Below are 17,553 nucleotides of genomic sequence, written 5' to 3' on the forward strand. Positions count from 1 at the left end.
ATTATGGAAAATATATATTGATATCTTTGTGTTTCTGTACTCTGTACTTCTTGGCAATAATAACCTGTGAATTTTTAAATGATTCAAAGACTCATTTGTAGGTCCTTGAAATAATTTCTTAATGTGAGGAATTGATTGAGTTTATTCACAAGATGGATAGTTCTATATTTAAAAATTAGTAGTATGTTTTTTGGTTAATCTTGCCCTCAGACCTTAATATTTAAGATTGCTTACATATGATTATCCAGATTTGTACCATCTTTAGAATTGAATATATTTGTATGTGTGTGTTTCTTTTTTTTCAGGGTGACTTGGTTACCTGTGGAATTTTATCTGGAAACAAAAATTTTGAAGGTCGTCTTTGTGATTGTGTTCGTGCCAGTTATCTTGCCTCTCCACCCTTAGTGGTAGCTTATGCTATAGCAGGCACAGTGAATATAGATTTCCAGACAGAACCTTTAGGTATCTTTTTCTTTATGTATATGTATACCTACACACACTTTTTCCCACAGAAGTTGTTATATTTTTTAAATGTTTCTTAGACCATCTGTTCTTTGAATTATTTCAGGAAAACTTATGATAATGTATAGTTATTAATTTCTGTGTTTACGAGAAGAAAATAAAATGTGCAGGTAATTAGTTCTTCCAGCCCCATAAACCTGTAGCACCCTGTTGAATCATTTACTTGGTTTCCATGATACGTCTTTGAAAAGGTATGAACATTTTCAGAGAGTTGTTTTTTTACTGAGTATCATGTTCAAAACTTTTAACCAGGTACTGACCCTACTGGCAAGAACATTTACCTGAATGATATTTGGCCTAGTCGAGAAGAAGTTCATCGGGTTGAGGAAGAACATGTTATACTATCCATGTTTAAAGCATTAAAAGAGAAAATAGAGGTGAGAGTCTTATGTGTTTCTTAAATAGTTTAATCAATTTGCAGTGTTCTTTTATTTCATATATCTTGTCTTCTGAATAGAATAAAAATTTAAATTACATTATTTTGAATGTAGTTTTTAATGTGTAATAGTTTGTCTCTGGAATCTGTAATTAAAAAGAAAATTGCTTAGAGTTATCAGAATTGATTAGGTGTTGATTGAATGATCCATGCAGCAAACCACTGTGGCACACATTTACCTATGTAACAAATCTGCACATCCTACACATGTACCCCAGAAGTTAAAAGTTTAGGGGGAAAAGAAAGAATTGATTAGGTGTTCGAATATATCAATGAACAAAACACAAAATTCCCCTGGGAGGAGGCCAATAAACTTACAGAATAATTAGATAAATGATGCAATATTTGTTATTTTTTATTTATTTTTTTGGGAGATGGCACTCTACTCTGTCACCCAGGCTGGAGTACAGTGGCCTGAACCAGTTCACTACAGCCTCAACCTCCTGAGCTTAAGCAATCCTGCTGCCTCAGCCTCCCAAGTAGCTGGGACCACAGGCGCTCACCACCAACCCCAGCTGATTTTTTAATTTTTTGTAAAATAAAAAATAAAAATGCTCAGGCTGGTCTCAAACTCCTGGACTCAAGTGCTCTGCCCACCTCAGCCTCCCAGAGTGTTGAGATTACAGGCATGAGCCACTGTACCTGGTCTGAGTAATGCTGAGATGTTTGGCTGTAGTTTGAAGGCTTAGGTATGGAACAAATATGTTGAAGAAGTGGAGGGTTTTCTCCATTATAATATTCTTAGACGTTAACAGCATACTTCATACATGCTTAGTCCCTCCTTAGTAACATATAGAGATCTTTCTAAGTTCTTTAGTCTTTTGGACTCTGTAAAGTCTTTATGTTCAGTTTATATTGAAACTTGCCTCTTAGAATGTTCATGAAGATCTGGTATGCTAGAATTTGAGGAGCAAATTTTTAATCATTCTGTCCAAAATATGTGATGATTTTTCTTAGAATACACTGTTTTGGCTGGACACGGTGGCTCATGCTTATAATCCCAACACTGGGAGGCCAAGGTGAGAGTATTGCTTGAGCTCAGGAGTTTGATACCAGCCTGTGCAAAAATAAAAATTTTTAATTTAAAAAAAAAGAGTACACTTTAATTTTCCTTCCAGATTGTTGTTGTTCAGACTTATTTTATTCCCTTGATCATTTTCATACGCCTCTTTTTCTCAGTCCTTTTATCTTTGCTTTGGTTCATCAACCAAAACTATTATTCACAGATGGGGAATAAACGGTGGAATTCCTTAGAAGCACCGGATTCAGTTTTGTTTCCTTGGGACTTAAAGTCTACTTATATCAGATGCCCTTCATTTTTTGATAAACTCGTAAGTACTATTTCACTATTTGATCTTTTAAAGATTATAAACTAAGAAGTCTTATAAAGAGTTAATGCCTTGAACCTTTTACCTTCTAGACCAAAGAGCCAGTTGCACTCCAGCCTATTGAAAATGCCCATGTCTTATTATATTTGGGAGACTCTGTCACAACAGATCATATATCACCTGCAGGAAGTATCGCTAGGAATAGTGCTGCTGCTAAGTATTTGATGAACAGAGGGTATGTGTACATGGCTTTAAAATGCTTTTGTTTTTTTCTTGTTTCTCACTAAGAGGCTTCTATTGGTCATGTTCATTTTTCCATTAAATACACATTATCGTAGGTATCTGACTGCCAGTGTTGTTTGTCTTAAGCAAGAATGGAGAATGGCAGGGGAACCTGTTGCACCTGTCTTTGCTTATGACTTTAGAAAATGAAATTGAAATTTTAAATTGAGCCCTTATAGTCTAAATAAACAACTGATTGGAATAAGATTTTTTTTTTCAGTGCTACTTTATTGAAAAGTCAGCTTTGTTTGACCTTCCACATGAAGCCTACTCATTTGGTTAAAACCAGCTTCCCATTATTGGCATAAGGAATTTAAATGTGTATTTTATGGGCTATAAAATGTACATGTGTGAGGCTGGGAATGATGTGTATCAAATCAAAAGACAATTTCCTGCTTCATGAGCCTAAAATTTTATAGGAACAATAAATGTAAAGGCCATTTATATTGGAGATCTAAATTTAAAACTGGTAAGATTTTATTTCATTTCTACATTAATCATGTAGAGTTGCTCTGTTATCAAAGCACTGTTTTGACAACAAAGACAAAGTTTTGCTAAAAGCAGAATTTGTAATACTGCTACCTGATTAGCTTATTGGATGGATACTTGTTTGATGATGGAGTAATTAAAATGACAAGCTTTTTCATTAAAATGTTTTTTGTTTTGTTTTTGAGACAGTCTTACTCTGTCGCCCAGACTGGAGTGCAGTCGTGGAATCTCAGCCCGCTGCCACCTCTGCATCCCAGGTTCAAGCGATTCTCCCACCTTAGCCTCCCAAGTAGCTGGGATTACAGGCACGTGCCACGATGCCTGGCAAATTTTTGTATTTTTAGTAGAGATGGGGTTTCACCATGTTGTCCAGGCTGGTCTCAAACTCCTGACCAAGTGATCTACCCACCTCGGCCTCCCAAAGTGCTAGGATTACAGACATGAGCCACTGTGCCCAGCCAAAATGTCATATAAATATCAATACGATATAGCTTGTCTTGAAATGTGATAATACTGCATAGCTTTCATTATAGAGTGGTGAGAAATAAGTTTTCTTTCCCATAAATATTTTTTGTTGTGATTTCCATCTTGGTCATAATTGTGACATACTTCCAGAAAAAAAACCATTCAACATTTCTCTCAAATGCACAATTTTTGTAATTATTATGCTTTCTGGTATGTATTTCTTAGCACATTTAATCCGGTAGTTCTCATCAATTAAAATTTTCTAAAAATAAAGACACTCAAACCTCCTACCGCTCCCATCCTGAAGTAAGAACTGTAAAGGTACAAATTTAGAGTATAAAAAACCAAATCAGAGGCTGAGAAGAGTCGATTGTTGATTGTTGAGATACTTAGTTTGTTATTTTTCCCTAAAAAGTTATATAAGGTTACTAATCCAGTAGCAATGAACACTCTTAGTACCCAGATTATGATTTCTAAATACTGTTTCCCAGTGCCTTGAACCAGTGCTTCATGAAGAAATTGAATCCAGATCTGGGACTGGAAAATGTACATGATTTTGCCAAAAATTACCAAGATTACCAAAAACAAGGGAGCTGTCAGAGACCACTAGGCTTCTGTCAAAAGATCTTAGGGGCAGAACCAGCTCATTAGTTTGAAAACTGGTAAATAATCAGTTCTTTAACCAGCGTTTCTTATATGGAATGTATTTCAGCATAACCAAATCACTGATGAAGGAAAGTTTGTCTTTTGTTTGTTTCTGGGGTTTTTTTTTTTTTTGAGACAGTCTCACTCTATCGCCAGGCTGGAGTGCAGTGGCACGATCTTGGCTCACCGCAACATCTGCCTCATGGGCTCAAGCAGTTCTCCTGCTTTGGCCTCCCAAAGTGCTGGTATTGCAGGCATGAGCCACCATGCCTGCCAGAAAGTTTTTCTTTATAGTTTTCTAGCTAAAAAATGAAGAAGGAATGATTGAATTATAGTATCACTATTTTACAGTCTCTAATAAAATAAGCAATCTAGACCACAGTGAGCAATCACTGGTAACATTCCAGGAAAAGACAATTGTCTATCTTGTGTCTCCTAATAGAAGTAGGTATGACCTATGAAGCATTGTTGCCAAAAATTAAAAACTCAAATCTTACCAAGCCACTGGATCTGACATCTGGTTTACAAGAACAGAACGTAGAGAAAAATGTTAAATGATCCATGGAGAAGCAGTCAACAGTATCTGGGTACAGAAAACTCTCTATACAAGTGACGCCATTTCTTCAGATAGAGCACAAGCAGGAAGAAGGAGAGGGAACATATGTCACCAATCCTCAGTGTAGATGTGGCATTGGTTCCAGGACCACCCATGCATACCCAGTTCCACAGATACTGAATTCCTACAGTAAATCCTGTAGAAGCTGCATGTATAAAAAGTCATATATGCAGTTTTCTGCATCCTGTGATGAATACTGTATTTTCTGTCAGCATTTGGTGGAAAAAAAATCCATGTATAAGTGAACCCACACAACTAAAATTTATGTTGCTTAAAGGTCAACTGTAGATTAAAAGACTTGAGGTCAACTGAACGTATTAATTAACTGCATTTGAATCAACCAACTTATAAAAAAATAGTTTGGAAATAATCAGTGACATTTGAATATTGACTGACTATCTGATGTTAAGAAATTATTATGTTTTTTTTTGTATAAAGATTTTTAAGAGTCTACATCTTTTAGTGAAATACTGAAATGTATGCTGTTAAAATATATCTCAGTTTTGCTTTAGAATAATCTAATGGGGTTGACTGTAGAGAAACAAAGAATCCGTAAGATACAGCTTGGTGATGGGTGCGTGGACATTCATGGTTTTGGTTTTTTTATTCATGTTTGAAATTTTCCATGATGAAAAAATATTTTTTAACAAGTTTTACAACTCAATAATACGTGATTATTTTCCATACGTAATGAAAACTGACTTTCATTACTTTCTTGTAGCCTTACCCCTCGTGAATTCAACTCTTACGGAGCTCGAAGAGGTAATGATGCTGTAATGACAAGAGGCACTTTTGCAAATATCAAGCTTTTTAATAAGTTTATTGGAAAACCAGCTCCCAAAACAATTCATTTTCCATCAGGACAGACGGTGAGGATGTACACAGAGTATTTAGACAGTTTCTAACTGGATCAAAATTTGTATTAAAGATTTTTGTGTTTGTTTTAATCTACAGCTAGATGTATTTGAGGCTGCAGAGCTGTACCAGAAAGAAGGTATCCCACTGATTATTTTAGCAGGAAAGAAATATGGTTTCGGAAACTCCAGAGACTGGGCTGCCAAAGGACCATATTTACTGGTATCGAATCTTAACATTTATCATTTTAAGCTTCAGAGAGTGTTAAGTGTTCCCTTTTGTCAGTAACATCCTATCAAAGCTTACTTGGATTTAGATTTTTTATAGTTATTTAAACCTTACAGGTATAGAGTGTTTTTTTTTTTTTTTTGTGATCTTAGGTAATCTTTTGTACTCATCTAGTTAGTATCATTTTAATACTCTTGAGTTTGGTTAAACCTACATCAGTCTTGGTGAAGAAGTCAGTATAGTAGAAGGAAAGGAAATTCTAGCTTGGTTTGGTTTGGTTTTTTTGAGATGGAATCTCGCTCTGTCACCCAGGCTGGCATGCAGTGGTGTGATCTAGGCTCACTGTAACCTCTGCCTCCCTGGTTCAAGTGATTCTCCTGCCTCAGCCTCCTGAGTAGCTGGGATTACAGGTGTTTGCCACCACACCTGGCTAATTTTTGTATTTTTAGTAGAGACAGAGTTTCACCCTGTCTTGAACTCCTGACCTCATGATCCACCTACCTCAGCCTCCCAAAATACTGGGATTACAGGTGTGAGCCACCACACTCAGCAGAAATCATTTTAAACTACTGTTTTATAATAATTATTTATACCTATTGATCATATTTCTTTTGGTTTTGAGATTGGGTCTCTGTCACCCAGACTGCGTGCAGGGGCTCGATCACTGCCACTGCAGACATGACTCATAGGTGCATCAATTCTCCCACCTTAGCCTCCCAAGTAGCTGGAACTACAGCCATGAGTCACCACACCTGGCCAATTTTTGTATTATTTGTAGAGATGGGATCTCCCTATGTTGCTTAGGCTGGTCTTTAACTCCTTGTTCCTCCCACTGCAGCCTCCCAAGGTGCTGGGATTACAGACTTGAGCCACTGTGCCCGGCCCCCACTGTTAGTTTTACTCGCCTTCTTTTGATTTAATTTTCTCCGATTTGCCCCATTAGCAGGTTCGAGACTCAGAAGTAGTGGGCCAAGTTTCACCTTTTTTTCCCCCTAAATAGAAGATTGTGGTGCCTGGCTGTCTGCTAGGAGAACAGTTCTCCTGAGACTGTTTCCTTGAGGCCATCTGCTGGGAAAAATAGTCATTTGACATGTGCTTTCTGCTATTTCATACTCACAAGTGCTTCTCTTTACAATTGTAGCTATTAAAAGGCTGGCTGCAACACAGATATCATGTAGACCTCACTCTTACTTTAACCTTTAATTTCTCCTTTAAAATTATAAATACTCTGAGGGGTATGGGAATAAACCAAAATCACAGCCTTCTAACATACTAATTATAAGTATTATTTATGAGTATTAATGGTAGGTATAGGTTCCTTTTATCCTGGAAATTGTCATAGTCTTTGTTTCTGATGTTGGAAGCTTTCCGCATATGGCAGGTAATGCTTGGCTGTCCATTTGTTAGACATTAAAAAAAAATGATTACAAGCTGTGGATGGGAGCTGGATTTGTCAGTTAGTGGACCTTACTATAGGTGATAGGTAGATAAGCTGCCTTTTTCATTAAGAGATTCTGTATGTCATTATCTGTATTTTCTCTGAGGCTGTTCAGCTTCTTCAAGGAAAGAGACTCATTCAGGATGTAGACTTCTACTTAGTCCTGTTTTCGGTGTCGTATTCTCAAGCTTCCCCTCTGCCCAGTGATTGTCAGTCTAGAGAATGTATTCTCTTCGTTATTTCCGCTATCACAAAAAAATAAGTAAAAAAAAATTTTTTTAAAGGGGTGATGGCACTCCCAAGGAACAAAAGTTGGTTCTTAGGTGGTAAAAAAAAAAGTTTTACTTTTTACATATAAAATACAGACAAATATAGAGTACATAAAAAGATACGTGGCATCTTAGTGGTATTAAACTTTTGGAGAGAAGGGGGTGAACAGGAAGACACTATTATGGAAAAATGTCTAAAAAGGCTTTTTAGGTAGACAGTGGAGAAAAAAGTTGAAAAACAGAAGTCTAGAGCCTTTGGCTCATTTTTTCCAGAGAATAAACCTCTATTCTTCTGGAGTGGGGATTGAGCTGGATCTTACTGCTTTATGTGGCCTTATAACCTGTATCCCCCCAGTATTCTGAGAACCTCATACCTCTGAATCTCAGTCCTTTTCCTGGGTCCTGCATTGCACATTAACTCAGACCTTATTGGCGTTGCTCCCTAATTTCATTTCATCATTCTCTAGTTTCAACATTGTCATCCAAATCAGTTACCTGTCTTCTAAATATTCATAGAATTCACTCATTCTATTCCCTTTGTTGCTCTGGGCTTATACCCTCTTTATTATTGTTGTTATTTATTTATATATATTTTTGGAGACATAGTCTCACTCTGTTGCCCAGGCTAGAATGCAGTGGCATGATCTCACCTCCCTGCAACCTCCACCTACCAAGCTCAAGCAATTCTCCTGCCTCAGCCTTCCCAGTAACTGGGATTATAGATTATTTTTCTGAATTTCTGAATTTTTATGGAGCTCCCTAAAATATTCTGACCTCCCCTCCGCTGCTACCACATCCAGCTAATTTTTGTGGTTTTAGTAGAGACTGGGTTTCACCATGTTGGCCAGGCTGGTCTCAAACTCCTGGCCTCAAGTGATCTGCCCACCTTGGCTTTCCAAAGTGCTGGGATTGCAGGTTTGAGACACTGCATCCAGCCTATTGTTATTTTTTAATTTTATTTATTTATTTATTTTTATTTTTTGTAGAGACAAGGTCTCAGTATATTTCCCAGGCTGATCTCAAACTCCTAGCCTCAGCCTCCAAAGTGTTGGGATTATAACCATATAAGCCACTGCACCTGGCCCCATATACCTTCTTTATTCCTTTATTTCAGTTTCATTTCAAGAGTGTTGAATGTTTCATCTGCTGTGTTTAAGTAGAAATTCTCCTGAGCCCTATTTTAGGGTCAAAGGAGCCAGCCCATTTACAGAGCTCTTATGATGTGGTAAGCAGCGGTAGTACCTAACCCTAGAGCAGTGGAGGGGGTCAGAATAATTTAGGGCGCTCCATAAAAATTCAGAAATTCAGAAAAATAATCTATAAAAAGCTTCTGTAAATACTTTGATAGAACATTGATTGAATATGAGGTATTAGACTAAAAGTGTTTAGAGAAAGGCCAGAGTAGATTTTTCTCCCCCTTTAAATGCTCAGTAAATAACTTTCAGAAGGAAAGTTATGGAGGAAATAAATGCACATTTGTTACAGGGTGTGAAAGCTGTTTTGGCTGAAAGTTATGAAAAAATACACAAAGATCATTTGATTGGAATTGGCATAGCTCCACTTCAGTTCCTTCCAGGAGAAAATGCAGATTCCTTGGGCCTCTCCGGTAGAGAAACATTTTCTTTAACATTTCCTGAAGAACTGGCTCCTGGAATTACATTGAATATACAGGTATCTCTAAAATTTTCAAATATGATTATGCACTCTACTCAGATGTTTATGAATTGATTAAGAATCAATTGCTGTAAATTATATACTAATGTCACTTAGAGAATGTTAAGTTGCCATTTAAAATGACTCTTTCCTTCATACTTAGATCTATGTTAATAATAGTTGGTGTTCTCTGAGGAAAAGTGGAAAGAACTAGATGCTTACACCAGAAAAAAAGAATACGTGGAGGGTAATCTTGACTTCCGCTTAACAAGTGTCAGCTTCCTTTTCATGGTTTTCAGTTTTTGCTGTCCTGATCTAATTTTAACCCAGGTATATATACCACTCCAAAGAGAAGGCAAAGTTGAACTTACAAGGGTAGAGCAGCACAGACTTTACAACTAAGAAAAAAAGGGAAAAGAGTAGGAGTTACTCATTATAGGCAGTGGATATTTGGTGTAAAACAAATATGAGTAGTGAGTATAACTTCCCCAATTAATAAGTCAAAATCTAACTGCAACTGTTTTTCTACTTAGCTATGAAGCCCATGGTCAGGTATCTCAGGTGTTTTTCAAGCAGCAGAAAAGTTTCAGGCAATCAGAATATAGGAAATTAGAACCAGGAGAAATCAGACAGACTATGGGGCAAGTATAGTCATTGAATGTGAAGACAGATGGTCTTAACCATCGAGTAGCACCTGGAAGATTTACGTGCTCACTTAAGATGTTTTTGTTTCTTTAAAGACAAGCACTGGAAAAGTATTCAGCGTGATTGCTTCGTTTGAAAATGATGTGGAAATAACATTATACAAACATGGAGGATTATTAAACTTTGTGGCACGAAAATTCTCATAGTATCTACTTACCATGGATACCTTTCATAACTGGTAACTGCAAAGCCTTTTGTGCTGGACCCAGGAATCCTTACCATGGAGCTGCAGATAGTCCCAGTATACTCACTTCTCTCATCCATGGATGTACATGATGATGAATCAACGTAGTGACTGAAAAGAAATCTTCTTGATTTTAAATAATTTACGAATGGTGCTATTAACATTGCTAAAATCAACGTGTGAAGTGTGTTGTGGAAGAGACCTGTAAGTATGGGGGGGGATATTTTATCAGACCATTTTGTAAATAAAGGCAGAATTCGTGTTGAAGATTCTTATATGAGTAACCTTCCTGGAGTTGTTTAGTTTTGCACCTATAAAACTGTGTACTACTGTTTGTTGGTTTAAGAGTAGCAGACTGAAATATAAGAAGCCAGATTAGACTCTAAAATTGTGGTTATTGGACTCTGATTTGTAAGTGGACCTTGAAAGTATATTAATTCCTTTTCAGAACTGAGCTGGACATATTTGGCATTCTTAGTTTGTCATATACCAGGTTTATCCTTAGTTACACTGCAAGGGATAGAACCTGCCCCAAGTCACAATCATTCTGTCCAATCCAGCCAAGGTTCCTTCCACATATGAAGATGGACCATGGCAAAATACAGCTGATTGTGTGGCACCATGTATTAGTAGTGGAAATATGTATCACATAAGATGCAGCCTTTAATTTTTCAGCAGTTTGCCACTGTGACTATCTGGCAAGCCCCCAGATGGCATTATATTAATTGGATTAGATTATTTTGCTCACCTATGTAATACTGTAACTTCTTACAACCTAGTATTTTCAGTATCATTAACCAAAATTTCACACTCATAGTTGCTAAAGAGAATGTTATTTAGTCATTAAACTCTGAACTGGTTTCTTGTAGGCATTTAAATAATCCACCCTTAATTATACGGATGTTCAACCCTATGCATTTTTTAAGTGTGGCTATTTCTTGATTATTTAAATTGATTTCCTGTCATTTTGAATCATTTATCACCTGCGATGCATGACTCTATTAATTTTGTTATGTTACTGTTTTAACCAAAGCTGACCATAAGGATAAAACACTTAAGTTGTTGCTGAGTACCGTATATCCTCAATATGCATGTCTGCCCGTCACATAAAATGTTCTGTCAACAAGATGGTTGGCTTTTTTTTTTTTTTTTTAAGACAGTCTTGTTTTGTCACCAGGCGCCAGGCTGGAGTGCAGTGGTGCAATCTTGGCTCACTGCAGCCTCCAATTCCGGGTTCAAGCAGTTCTCCTGCATCAGCCTCCCGAGTAGCTGGGATTACAGGCGTGAACCACCATGCCCAGCTAATTTTTGTATTTTTTAGTAGAGACGGTGTTTCACCATGTTGACCAGGATGGCCTCGATCTCTTGACCTGGTGATCCACCTGCCTCAGCCTCCCAAAGTGCTGGGATTACAGGCATGAGCCACTGTGCCCAGCTGGCAATTTTTTTTTTAAAGGTTGGAAAATTAATTATGGAAGGTTCTATATACTGTTGTTTTTTTTAAACCTAGCAGGCTAAAGGTTAATTGTAGTGATTTGTTTTTCACATGGAGATCTTTCTATGACCTAGTTAAGTTACTGCAATTCAGAATTAATTCACATTACATAAAGAATTACTTCTTTTAAGTAAATGCTGAAACTACCAAACCAGTGGATGAAGACCGCTGAGAACTTTGCACATAATCATACAATCTTTTGAAAATATTTTGCAAATATGTGTTTAGACAATAAGATGGACTAGAATTTGACAAAATGATTTCTTTATTTAAATTTTTTATAAGTATTTTCTTTGTTACTTTCAAATTATATTGTGTTCTTGATATATGCTGTGTGTGTATTTGTCATTGCATGTGTTTTTAATTTACATGAAAACATGAGTTAGGAGAAATTACAAGTTGAATGATAAAATACCTGTATGAGCTCTTAAGAAATAGTAATTCCAGATTGTGTAGGGGAAACAAATCTATATTGTTTTGAAAGCATACTCTGTACAAGTTATGGGCAGAAGCACAGGCATCCTCAGCAGCTGATTTGGGAGATGATGGTAAAGCTAGCTAACTATGAATTAAATATTCACATATCCAGTCTACTTAGTCCAGTAATAATACAAGCAAATCTTTTATTTCAGGAACAAATCAAGGTTCTCTTAATTTTTTGGTTTGTATACAAGGAGGTAAAAACTTGATAACATGGTTTTAAATTAAGGAGGAGAGTCATGGATGTGTGTTTTGATATATTTACCTTATAATTCTGCCTCTAGCCATATGCTGTGTTTGCAAAATGTGGCATCTGTTAGTTTTCATTGTCTATATCTTCTTTGTTGACTATATCTGGGTAACTTTGTGTTACCCAAAAAATAAGAACGCATAATGTGAGACACATAAGAAAAAAAATCAATGTTGTGAGCTTAAAGTACAATTTCAAAGGTCATTACCAATGCAGCATTTTTTATACTTTAAAAACATTATGCTACATATATTGCCATCTTTATGTTTTGTTACTCTTATACAATGAAATCAGTGAAAATGTTCAGCCACTGAACTGCCATTATTATATCTAAAAAGTTTTTAAGATGACAGTTGTCACTATTTTCTCCATGCTGATATTTGAAAGAAGATGGTGGAAGGTCCTAGAATCTCTCTAGCCAGATGGCTCAGTTTTTCCTTGGTAATCAGACAGCAGTTGTATTAAAGGAAAGTAAGGCTAAGACCTAAATCAGAATCCTAGTTGCCTGCATATATGGTAACAATGTTGTGTACATTTGCTTTCTCGGTGATGAGTGAGAGGATGAGGAGAAATTATTTGACTGACATTTTCCTGTGGTTGAATAGAAGACACCTTTCTTTTGTCTTTAGGTTTAGGAGAAGATACTAAGATACTGGATGTTTATTCTGTCTTAGTCTGATTGGAGTAATAAGAGAGAAGAAGAGGATGGACTTTGGCTTTTTCAGTGTTTTTTGCCCCTAAAGGGTGATACTGCTGATGTTTCTATCAATTTTACACATAATATGTGGCTATGAAACCATATATCTCACTTAAGTAACTAAAAATCATTGTTTATTATTTAAAGCCAACAAAACAGTATAACAGTTTTAAGTTCAATAATGTTAAGTATTGTATAGAAATAATATTGGAGGCAAAGTTCAGTTGATGACAATTGTGTATATGTTACTGATGCTGTAAATTATTTTTAATAAAGAAAATTGTATTATCACATTTGATTCTTGTTATATTTTATAGTAGTATGGGACAGGTGAGGTGGTTCACTCCTGTAATCCCAACACTTTGGGAAGCCAAGGCAGGAAGAGGATCACTTGAAGTCAGCAATTTGACCCCACCTTGGAAAACAAAGCAAGACCATATCTCAAAAAAAAAAAAAAAAAAAAAAAGCTTGATGTGGTGGTGTGCACCTGTAGTCCCAGCTACTTGGGAGGCTGAGGCAGGAGGATTGCTTGATCCTAGTTTGAGGCTGCAGTGAGCTGTGATTATGCCACTGCACTCCGTCCTGGGTGACAGAGCAAGGTCTTGTCTCTTAAATAAGTGTGTTGTCACTGTGAATTTTGTGTTTACTGCATTGTAAGCATTTTTTTTTCAATATTTCCCTATCATTCTGTTAATATCTATATGATCCTGTGACAGGATCCTGTTTTATTACCAATATTGGTAACTTGTGTTTTCTTATTTTTCTTCATCAGTCTTTCTCAGAGGTTAGAAATTGAATTAATTGTTTAAAGAGCCTTTTTTTTTTTTTTTTTTTTTTTTTTTTGAGATGGAGTCTCACTGTGTCACCAGGCTGGAGTGCAGTGGCACAATCTCCGCTCACTGCAACCTCCGCCTTCCGGGTTCAAGCGATTCTCCTACTCAGGCACATGCCACCACACCCAGCTAACTTGCATTTTTAGTAGAAACGTGGTTTCACCATGTTGGCCAGGGTGGTCTCGATCTTCTGACCTTGTGATCCACCCGTCTCGGTCTCCCAAAGTGCTGGGATAACAGGCGTGAGCCAGTGTGCCCGTCCGAAGAGCCAGGTTTTTTTACATTAACTTATTTTCTCCATTGTTTTCTGGTTTGGGTTTTTTTTGTTTTGTTTTGTTTTGTTTTTGTTTTTGTTTTTTGAGATGGAGTCTCGCTCTGTTGCCCAGGCTGGAGCACAGTGGTGCAATCTTGGCTCACTGCAACCTCCACCTCCCGCATTCAAGCAATTCTCCTGTCTAAGCCTCCTGGGTAGCTGGAATTACAGGTGTGCACCACCATGCCTGGCTAATATTTAGTTTTGTATTTTCGTAGAGACAGAGTTTCACCATGTTGGCCAGACTGGTCTCAAACTCCTGACCTCAGGTGATCGGCCCTCTCCAGCTTCCCAAAGTGCTGGGGTTACAGGCGTGAGCCGCCACCAGCCCAGCCTGTTTCCTGTTTTATTGGTTTCTGCTCTGAAATATTTCCTTTGTTACTTAATTTCCTCCTTTCCCCCAGCTTTGTAAAACTTTTTCTCCAATGTAAATGTAAATATTTAAATTTCCCTCTGAGCACTGCTTTAGCTGTAGCCTACTGTGGAGATTAAAGCCAATTTTAAACATTTTAAACAACTTGTAATTATAAAGGAAGTATCGTAAAATTGCTGAGCCGTTGTTTTATAATATAAAATCATCTCTATAATCTGTGTAAACTGTTCATTTTGTTTCACTCCAGTTTATCACTGAGCTATTTTTTTTTATAATTATAAAAATAGAGGCAGGGTCTCACTGTGTTGGCCAGGCTGGTCTTGAACACCTGGCCTCAATCAGTTCTCCCATCTCAGCCTCCCAGACTGCTGGGATTACAGGCCTGAGCCACCATGACCAGCCACTGAGCTGTCTTTGAGAGCCACTACTTAAAGTGGTCCAGTAGCCAACTGAAGAAGCATTAATACATTGTACTAAATAAATAAATTACTTTTTTCCCGTTTAGAGACGGATCTCACTATGTTGCCTAGGCTGTCCTCGAACTCCTGGGCTTAAGTACTTTTCCTGCCTGAGCCTCCTGTAATAGCTGGGACTACAGACATGATAACACCAGCATGCCCAATGTAAAATGACGTATCTTGCACATTGGTGGAACTTGTAAAAATCATGATAGCCAATGTTGGTATTATCGAGAGGAAAACAAGATTTGGCAACACGTATTAAGAGGCTTAGGCCGGGTGCAGTGGCTCATGCGTGTAATCCCAAGACTTTGCAAGGCTGAGGCAGGAGGATCACATAACCCAGGAGTTCAAGACCAGCCTGGGAAGCATGGCGAAACCCATCTCTACAAAAAATTAGCCGGGCGCAGTGGCGCGCCTGTAGTCCCAGCTACTCCTGAAACAGGTGGGCGGATCCTTTGACCCCAGGAGGCAGAGGCTGCAGTGAGCCAAGATGGTGCCACTGCATTCCTGGGTGACAGACTGAGAGCCTGTCTTAAAAAAGCTTTAAAGGTGTTTATTCTCTTATACATAGTAGTATGATGCTGAGCAGTTTAAACACGTCATTTAAAATTTACAAAAGATTTATGTATGAGGATGTTTTTAAAAACAAGGAAATGCTCACTTAAAGTGAAAAGGGCAATTTACAAAGTACTTTTTGTATTCTTTTTGAGACGGAGTCTTGCTGGGTCGTCCAGGCTAGAGTGCAGTGGTGCAATCTCAGCTCTCTGCAACCTCCACCTCCCAGGTTCAGTCAATTCTCCTGCCTCAGCCTCCTAGTAGCTGGGTTTACAGGCATCCACCACCACGCTCGGCTAATTTTTGTATTTTTAGTAGCGATGGGGTTTCATCATGTTGTCCAGGTGGGTCTCAAACTCCTGAGCTCAAGTAATCCACCCCCACTGGCCTCCCAAAAAGCTGAGATTACAGGCGTGAGCCACCTCGCCCTACCAAATACAGTATTTCTAAAGAATTCAGGGAGTGTAAACAGGCACATTCCAAAAAGGGCAGTTGTGGATCCAGTAGCCCTGCCCCCAGTTGTCACAATTTCCAGATTCAGCCTTAATTCCTGTTCCCTGATGCACAAGAAATAGAAAAAGAGACCAATAGAGGTGGAATAATGAGAGGTGGAAGTAATTGAGAAGCCACTTGAGGGAAAAAGCACGCAGAGAGGCCTAAGGGAGCTGGATTCCAATTCTGATTACAGAAAATCCAAATTGAAATCACTCTGACAATCTAAATGAATGAGATACTGTGTTCCCCTGGGGTTATGAAAAACAGGCCTGCTTTTTGGTGATTGGAAGTGAAGCAGGTAAAACTATTGAAAGCAGGGGAAGAAGCTTCTCTCTCAGTAAGTGGTTGATATGGGTTTGGGAATCATCCAAGTCAATCAGGGTGACTAGATAACCCGAGTGTGTGATATCCTGACAGAAAACAAAGGGTGGATGTGCATCGGGAAAAGCAAAATACCAAGTTGCAGGCATGAGTGGACCAGTGCCCAGGACTCTTCCAGGAGCCTCCAGTAGATAGAGTGCTCCCACTTAGCGGAGAAGTCCTGCTTGGCTGGAGAAGGGCATCAAGCTGTTTATCAGGGTCTCATGCCCTTGACAGTTAAGAACATCCAACTAACCTGGCTCTTACCCCATGAATCTCGTATAGCCTTCTGAAAATCATGGGGTCTCTGCGGACTTTACCGCAGAAAGAGCCCACTGACTGCACTACCTACATGAAGAGTCTGACCCAATCACCAGTTATATTTCTCAGTGTAAATGAATGATTCATTCATTCACAGGAGACCCGAACCGTGGTGACCCCAGCCCCCTGGAAAGCCTGTTGGGGTTGGGGGCGGGGGCTTCACTCTCCCTACACACCTATTATCTTGAATTAAATGGTTTGGGAAGAGAGGGGAAAACTAGTGCTGTGGCAAGAGCCTAAACTGGGAGCAGGGTGACCAGCGTCTGTTGAGGCTCTATGACCGCTATGTTTCTCGTTTCGTGTCAGTACTAGGAGCTAGTATACCTACTGGAAAAATAAGACCGTTCGGGTTTTTTTCTGTTTTGTTTTTTTTGAGACGGAATCTCACTTTGTTACCTAGGCTAGAGTGCAGTGGCGCAATCTGCTGACTGCAACCTCAGGACCCTTGCAGTTCCTCGGGGTGGGATGGGGTCGAGTCTCCCTGGGGCCACGTTTTCCAAAGGTGGCCTCCAGGATACATGCATCCAGCGGAAGGAGGGAAGGCTGGGAAACAAAAACGTGGATGTAGGTGAGCAGCTGTCAGTGTTGCCACCACCACTACGTGGACCCGGGGGAACTCCGATATGCCACTCAAGAGCCGAAAGCCCGCCCACTCGGGGGTGGGGCTGCAACCCAAAGAGCCAATCTGGAATAAGAAGCCAAGTTCTTGAAAACGTAGCCGGATTCGGACTGGGATACTCACCATGAGAAGGCGGGGCAGGGTTACAGAAAGCCAATCAGAAGCCCGATCTCGGAATTCCTGTTC

At 38.6% G+C, this 17,553-nt stretch overlaps 1 protein-coding gene and 1 pseudogene across 2 annotated transcripts in view; one reads left to right on the forward strand and one right to left on the reverse strand.

Moving 5' to 3' along the window:
• The window catches only part of IREB2 (iron responsive element binding protein 2), a 61,861-nt gene extending 48,533 nt beyond the window's left edge, over positions 1 to 13,328 (forward strand). For both annotated transcript variants that reach the window (XM_078334018.1, XM_002759844.7), the window contains 8 exons: positions 306 to 462; positions 775 to 899; positions 2,185 to 2,289; positions 2,379 to 2,521; positions 5,505 to 5,652; positions 5,738 to 5,860; positions 9,059 to 9,244; positions 9,967 to 13,328. In XM_078334018.1, the coding sequence (XP_078190144.1) occupies positions 306 to 462; positions 775 to 899; positions 2,185 to 2,289; positions 2,379 to 2,521; positions 5,505 to 5,652; positions 5,738 to 5,860; positions 9,059 to 9,244; positions 9,967 to 10,077 (1,098 nt within the window). In that variant the 3' untranslated portion in view covers positions 10,078 to 13,328. The remainder of the gene's footprint in view (positions 1 to 305; positions 463 to 774; positions 900 to 2,184; positions 2,290 to 2,378; positions 2,522 to 5,504; positions 5,653 to 5,737; positions 5,861 to 9,058; positions 9,245 to 9,966) is intronic.
• Positions 1 to 13,699, reverse strand: part of LOC128928755 (uncharacterized) — a 108,809-nt pseudogene extending 95,110 nt beyond the window's left edge.
• Positions 13,700 to 17,553: the final 3,854 nt, after the last annotated feature.

This window comes from Callithrix jacchus, chromosome 8 (genome assembly GCF_049354715.1).
Source record: "Callithrix jacchus isolate 240 chromosome 8, calJac240_pri, whole genome shotgun sequence".
Taxonomy (NCBI): Eukaryota; Metazoa; Chordata; class Mammalia; order Primates; family Cebidae; genus Callithrix; species Callithrix jacchus.